The sequence below is a fragment of the Sinocyclocheilus anshuiensis genome, unplaced genomic scaffold, assembly GCF_001515605.1.
Source record: "Sinocyclocheilus anshuiensis isolate Anshui unplaced genomic scaffold, SAMN03320099.WGS_v1.1 scaffold641, whole genome shotgun sequence".
Classification (NCBI taxonomy): Eukaryota; Metazoa; Chordata; class Actinopteri; order Cypriniformes; family Cyprinidae; genus Sinocyclocheilus; species Sinocyclocheilus anshuiensis.
This window is the reverse complement of record NW_015536503.1, coordinates 120,581-127,907: the sequence shown is the minus strand read 5'-3', so window position 1 is coordinate 127,907 and position 7,327 is coordinate 120,581. Positions and strand designations below refer to the sequence as shown.

Below are 7,327 nucleotides of genomic sequence, written 5' to 3'. Positions count from 1 at the left end.
TAATGACAGCAACTGACTCAAAATTTGTTTTAAAACTAGGTTTTGGAAGAGTGTGAAAAAATAATATTTGAGCAATTTGTTTAGTAGAATTAAGACTCACATGATGTGGACTTATTCTGTGTTGACACTGACTGTATAATTTTAGCAGCTTAATATAATAGTCTGATGAATTTAAACGAGGCTGGTAACTGAGTAATTTGTTTGTACAAGGCTGCCCTCTTAGTGTATATTTTGGAGAGCACAAACTACCTCCAAATACTTACCACTTCATTCTGTTTTTAGATTTTGAATTAAAGGAATAGTTAACTCAAAAATAAAAATTTGCTCTAAATTCAGACAAATAAAATTAACAAATGACAACTAAAATTTTAAATGAAAATGTTTTTCCCTTTATCATTACTATATCACATCATTATTCTCAACATTTTAGAGAAAACTTGAAAAGAAAATTCTTAAAACACCCTTGCCCATAAAGATTTAATTTGAGTTTCACAATCTCGCCCGACTGAATACCTCTATGGTACAATCTCTCCTAAAATGTGTTTCTGCAAATTCTGTCCTGCTCCATCTGAGACTTCGCCTTCTTTTTCAGCAGTAGGATGTGTTCGGCGAACTCTCGCACGGCTCCGTGACCTGCTGCGTTGCGGCAGATGTATTTGGCATGGTTGCGTGCCACCGTTGGGGCATCCATGGGTACTCCGCTCAACCCTGCCAGTTCCAGGCATTTTATATCCGCCTCATCATTTCCTAAAACACAGATGCCATTTTTAATAGTAATTTTAAAGAAATGGGTGTGTTTAAGTCAATCAAATGAAAGATTATAACATTATCAAAATTACCAGATAAATGGCTGATAAAGTAATAGGTTTAATATTTGTAGTTAATATTGAGGTACAATCTTTTAAATCTGTATTAGCCACACCACCTTGCCGAGACACACCATGTTGTTACTGATCATGGCATTTGGCTGATGTAACTGAAAGAAACATAGAGCTCCTGTCTCACCTAAATATGCCACCTCTTTCCACTCCATTCTTTTTTTCTCCATGAGTTCCTGCACCTTCTTCAGTTTGTCATCCACTTTCTGCAGGAGTGGACAGCCCATTCTCTGTGAGAGTTTGTCTGCTAAGGCATTTGTTATGGGGTCTTTTTCGATCAAAATAACCTAGAGGAAAGGGGGGAAAACAATATACACACACATACATTTTAAATTAGTGTTCATCAGAAGCAAGAAAATGATACAGTTTTGGAACAGCTTAAGGATGAATAAATCGTAACAGATTTTTAAAATTCAATTATCAATTTAATACACATTTCTTTTTTTTAACTAAAAGATCAGTCTCCGTAAAGACCGTCAAAAATTGCGAGTGCCGACTATATTTCAAGTCGTCACTTTACTTTCCAATAATCAATTAATGACAGCAACTGACTCAAAATTTGTTTTAAAACTAGGTTTTGGAAGAGTGTGAAAAAATAATATTTGAGCAATTTGTTTAGTAGAATTAAGACTCACATGATGTGGACTTATTCTGTGTTGACACTGACTGTATAATTTTAGCAGCTTAATATAATAGTCTGATGAATTTAAACGAGGCTGGTAACTGAGTAATTTGTTTGTACAAGGCTGCCCTCTTAGTGTATATTTTGGAGAGCACAAACTACCTCCAAATACTTACCACTTCATTCTGTTTTTAGATTTTGAATTAAAGGAATAGTTAACTCAAAAATAAAAATTTGCTCTAAATTCAGACAAATAAAATTAACAAATGACAACTAAAATTTTAAATGAAAATGTTTTTCCCTTTATCATTACTATATCACATCATTATTCTCAACATTTTAGAGAAAACTTGAAAAGAAAATTCTTAAAACACCCTTGCCCATAAAGATTTAATTTGAGTTTCACAATCTCGCCCGACTGAATACCTCTATGGTACAATCTCTCCTAAAATGTGTTTCTGCAAATTCTGTCCTGCTCCATCTGAGACTTCGCCTTCTTTTTCAGCAGTAGGATGTGTTCGGCGAACTCTCGCACGGCTCCGTGACCTGCTGCGTTGCGGCAGATGTATTTGGCATGGTTGCGTGCCACCGTTGGGGCATCCATGAGTACTCCGCTCAACCCTGCCAGTTCCAGGCATTTTATATCCGCCTCATCATTTCCTAAAACACAGATGCCATTTTTAATAGTAATTTTAAAGAAATGGGTGTGTTTAAGTCAATCAAATGAAAGATTATAACATTATCAAAATTACCAGATAAATGGCTGATAAAGTAATAGGTTTAATATTTGTAGTTAATATTGAGGTACAATCTTTTAAATCTGTATTAGCCACACCACCTTGCCGAGACACACCATGTTGTTACTGATCATGGCATTTGGCTGATGTAACTGAAAGAAACATAGAGCTCCTGTCTCACCTAAATATGCCACCTCTTTCCACTCCATTCTTTTTTTCTCCATGAGTTCCTGCACCTTCTTCAGTTTGTCATCCACTTTCTGCAGGAGTGGACAGCCCATTCTCTGTGAGAGTTTGTCTGCTAAGGCATTTGTTATGGGGTCTTTTTCGATCAAAATAACCTAGAGGAAAGGGGGGAAAACAATATACACACACATACATTTTAAATTAGTGTTCATCAGAAGCAAGAAAATGATACAGTTTTGGAACAGCTTAAGGATGAATAAATCGTAACAGATTTTTAAAATTCAATTATCAATTTAATACACATTTCTTTTTTTTAACTAAAAGATCAGTCTCCGTAAAGACCGTCAAAAATTGCGAGTGCCGACTATATTTCAAGTCGTCACGGCGGGGTATTGGGTAAAGTTTTCAATTAGCAATAATCGCGCCTCGGATAAACCTCATAGGCTACGATACTGCCACTGCGCAAAGATAACCGGCTAAAGGAGACATCCGAGTACTTGTCCGTCTGAGCCCCTGTGATCATCAATGGTGGGATCTGCAGAACTCACTAAAGATGATCAAACTGCACAACTCTAAACTTAAACTCTTAAAACCGGCAGTTTTAAAAAGTGAAATATCAAGTTGTGGATTTTATACCCAAGTTATATTGAATTAAAAGACAAAAACAAGAGGGGTCCCAGTTGCATGATGGGATATGAAGGGGCAAAGACAAAAGAGGGATGGGTCTATTGTTGTGTAGAGGTCGGGGGTGGGTAACACAAGGTTGCCAATCAAGCCAGAATCACCTTCACTTCCTCTTTCTTCAGCATGTCGATGCCGGCCTGGTCTCTGGTGTTGATTGACACCATCTCCTCTCCATTTGCTGAGATGTAGATCTGACCGTCTGTCAGACATCCTGACACGTTACACAGCAGAAGCCTCACAACTTCAGGTTTGTCCTTACCGAAGTAACCGAACCTGTATCAAACATACACACCCACACAGTTTGTTTAAATTCAGACTTTGTACTCTTTGCATTGTGGTTGTTTGCTAACATAAAGTTGCTTGGAGACTTTTGTTCCTTGACCTCAGCACTCTCTGTTCAGCTACGGGCCAGTCTATGTCAACATCAATATCCACACTGTACTCGGGCTTCATCTCAAAGTACTTCATTTTACCACTCTGTCAAATGTAAAAACAAAATCACAGTCATGCCAAGATATTAAGAGATTGACTGAGGATATTGAGAATGAGTAAAATGGTGGCCTTAATGGTACTCATTTTAAATCCCAAAATATTACCTGAAGAAGCCCCTTTTCTAGAAGTTCTTTGGTAGTGAAGTAAAAAGAGCCGTTTTCACACAGCTCTCCTGCCCAGTCCTGACGCCGCGGCCTGCAAACTGGGTTCAGGTTCAGTGCCTTAGTACATTGGCCATCTGTAATTTAAATAAAACATTTGAGTCTCCAACATGCAATAAATACTACCTAAACTAAAGTACAAGTACACTGCTGTACAAAAGTAAGTGGGTAAGATTTGTAATGTTTTTGAAAATCTCTTAAGAAAGTGTTCATTTCTTTTTAAAAAATCTTACTGACACCAAACTTTTGAAAAGTAGTGCAAAACTAGTCTAAGACTCGATTCACAAGTGTTCTGAACATGTACATGTAACAGTATTATTTTCTAAACTGAACATTTACAGAATGCACTTCAACACCACGACTGAGGTGCCCTTGAGCAAGGCACCGAACCCCCAACTGCTCCCCGGGCGCCGCAACATAAATGGCTGCCCACTGCTCCGGGTGTGTGTTCACGGTGTGTGTGTGTTCACTGCTGTGTGTGTGCACTTTGGATGGGTAAATGCAGAGCACTAATTCCGAGTATGGGTCACCATACTTGGCCACATGTCACGTCACTTTCAACAAACCTCCTTTCTCGACCTCTTGCCATCGGAAATGGTGTCGCCGGACCACAGAGAAGACAGAATCAAACCCTTCTTTGGTGATGAACTCCACAGCCTCTTTGAGATGGTGGGGGTGCAGACATGGAGACGTGGCCTGGATGTTACAGATGACGCCAACATCTGTGCAAGAACATTACATTAACGGTAACCACATTTGTAGCCAATTTTCGATTTCTGTGCTCCACCAACTGTTATTTACTAGACTGTGAAATTACCAGCAATTTCTGAGTGAAAATGTTTCATACAATTACAAAGAAACAGCAAGTAACACATTGAATTAAATGTAAAACTGAAATAGTATTTTCTTGTAATATGTACTCCAATATCTTTGCTTTATTTACAACTTTGAAAAATATTTTATTTTAATTATATATATATATATATATATTATTTTATTTTTTACAGTGTGCAGCATTTACTATCTTTTTACACTCCAGACCAGAGACTGAAGGAAAATATTGCTCAAACCTTAACTATGAAAACATTCACCTTCTAGCAAGGTTTTGAAGCTTGCAACCTTGAGGAACAAGCTGTGTCTCGTAAAAATAAATATAGATAAAGTAGAATTAAAATAGAATAGAAAGTGTTAGAGTTAGAGGGTCAAATAAAGCTCTCTCAGTTTCTTTGTTACAGGGGAATAAATATATTTAATCAGAACCATATTTTCAATGAAAAAAAAAAAAATTACTTCCCTGGTAAATATCGCAATCAAAGGTTATTATAAACATTGCTGTGCATCATTGAACAAATATTTGTTGGCTGCAGAGTCTGTTTTTCACAAATAACAAAGAGATGAAGGGTGAAACTCTCCTGGTATGCAACGACAAGTATGACAGAACTTCGTTTACGTGGCTTCTTACCTGTTTCTATATTTGTTTTACTCTAAAGCAAGCAGAAGTAGGTGGAGGAGTGGACACACCTGTTTTACAACCTGTAGTCACACCCCTTATACAGAACTAAGTCATGCAATGGGATGTGACTGCAACAGAGCCTGTTTTCCAACCTGGGTTTAGCCTGCTGAACTCCTGAATGGTCTCCAGTGAGCTTGAGGAGTCTTTGGACACCTCTGGACTCCTCCTGTGCACTTCAGCACCCCAAGCCCTGGCCACACTCGCGATCTCATCATGATCAGTGGACACCCAAACACTGCAAAAAAACATGAGCAGAACACAATAATGTCTACTGCCATAGAGTGCAGCCAATCACTGAGTGAAGTCCCATTCAATCACCTGTCAAAAACACCAGAGTCCAGCGCTGCTCTGATCACCCATCCCATCAAAGGAACACCTGCCAGCATCTTGATGTTCTTCAGAGGGATGCCTTTACTCCCTCCACGGGCGAGAATAAGAGCAGCGATGTATCTTGAATCGTCCGAGTTGACTTTTCTTCGTTTTGCATCGGAACAGTCGTCATTCAACCCTCGCATGCCGTTTTTGCTCGCCGCGGCCATTAGTGTTGCTAATCGATTAATATCTCCCAGTAGTGCGGATAATAAGCAGTCAGATATAAGTGTATACCTAATCCAGACGCGAGCAGCAGGGCGTTTCGTTCATTCAGAAGCAATTTATCTAATGTTACTCAAACCATAAAGTAGTGTAATGATTATGATTCGATTGACGGTGCGTGACGTCACTGCTACGGACAAATACGGAAGGAGTGATGCCTTCGAGCACACCTGTGGACAATGAACAATTCTTGGATACCTTTAAGGGGGGGAGAAAGGTGAGGACGCGCTGTTGTCTGATAATTAACTGTGAAAGAGACTGATACTAAGGCTGTGTCCGAAATCGCCCCCTATACCCTCATTCACTATTCCCTACATTAGGTCACTAATTCAATTCACTAGAAGGAGTGAATGAAAACGAGTAGTGAATTCGGACACTGAGTGCACCGGAAGGAATGCCACTTTTGCATAGTTTGTGCTTGCTGTTTATTAATCATTTGAAACTAGCAAACTAGCAGCTCCAGTAGTAAGATTAAAGGATTTATCTTGAACTGTCACGGAAATGATGTATAAACCCTAATCAAACAATTTAATAATCAATTTACAATGAATTTATACCCGTGTTGTACATTATGCTGTACGCCATGGATGAGCGCTTTGTAAAAATGAACGGATTGATTATTCAGCTGCGGGCGCCATCTTCTGGCGAGATGCGGGAATTCATTCGGCGCGTGACTCTCACGGTGCATTATGGGCATTCTCTAGCCGTTGAACGTGCACCAGTTGTGGGATGGAATGAGTGCCCTCGAGAACGTCCACTATGGTTTCGGACACCACTAAAAATGGGTGTTCCCTCAAATAGTGCCCTATTTAAGTGTATAGGGGGCGATTTCGGACACAGCCTCTGTGTTTTTTAAGCCTGCTGGGTTCACAAAAGAAATGGCTCCGTAGCATTCGTGGTTGGCTAGCACCACCGGCGTGAAGAAAACCGGGGTCCCACTTATTGACCCGGAGGTAGATAGTGGGGGGGAAATTTAGGTAGATAGAGAAGAGAGTGTAGGTGGACCGGGCAGGCTGTTGGAAGGAGACCTTCCTATCATTGCAGCGGAGGGGAAGGTTGAGTCCTCACAGTGACGGCAGGGTGTCGTCGGACTTGGTCAGGGAAGTCCGAAATAATTTTAATTCTATAAGATTTATGTGTGTTGTGTGGTGGCATAAAAACACTGACGGCGGGAAAGTTTGACATTCATTAGACATTCGGGTTTTTTTGCCAATTAAACTCTTTGCAGCTTTTATGTTTTGAGCCCAAACTAACTCAGATAGACATAAATATATGCCCTTTATGTTGCACAAGGCTTAATTTCTAGGAATTAAAAAAAAAAAAAAACCATTTAAATTAATTAAACAATTTAACTGCGTGACATTATAATATAAAATCAATACTAAAATGTTCTGGAAAACATACCGGTTATCGCACAAAGCTCCGTTTTTGGAATTACAATTTTATGTTTTTTATAATAA

General features: G+C 39.1%; 1 protein-coding gene across 2 annotated transcripts; it reads right to left on the bottom strand.

Annotated features, from left to right (window-relative positions):
• Positions 1-381: 381 nt before the first annotated feature.
• On the bottom strand, positions 382-6,043 carry LOC107690429 (N-acylneuraminate cytidylyltransferase-like). Of its 2 annotated transcripts, none has more exons than XM_016488775.1 (8): positions 5,592-6,043; positions 5,366-5,508; positions 4,327-4,482; positions 3,704-3,837; positions 3,490-3,584; positions 3,209-3,380; positions 2,419-2,578; positions 382-747 (listed from the first exon to the last, which is right to left on the bottom strand). In XM_016488775.1, the coding sequence occupies exons 1-8, from the start codon at positions 5,810-5,812 to the stop codon at positions 533-535; spliced, it is 1,296 nt and encodes a 431-aa protein (XP_016344261.1). In that variant the 5' UTR covers positions 5,813-6,043; the 3' UTR covers positions 382-532. The 2 variants fall into 2 exon arrangements, with proteins under 2 accessions (XP_016344261.1, XP_016344253.1); XM_016488767.1 differs by lacking the exon at positions 382-747 and adding an exon at positions 1,795-2,160 and having other exon boundaries at positions 5,592-6,042.
• Between the last annotated feature and the right edge of the window lie 1,284 nt (positions 6,044-7,327).

Coding starts and splice junctions, on each gene's coding strand:
- LOC107690429 (XM_016488775.1), bottom strand. CDS start 5,812: ATGGCCGCGGCGAGCAAAAACGGCATGCGAGGGTTGAATGACGACTGT. Junction 3,381..3,489: donor GCTGAACAGAGAGTGCTGAG/GTCAAGGAACAA, acceptor TGTTTGATACAG/GTTCGGTTACTTCGGTAAGG. Junction 2,579..3,208: donor TGAAGAAAGAGGAAGTGAAG/GTGATTCTGGCT, acceptor CCTTTCCTCTAG/GTTATTTTGATCGAAAAAGA.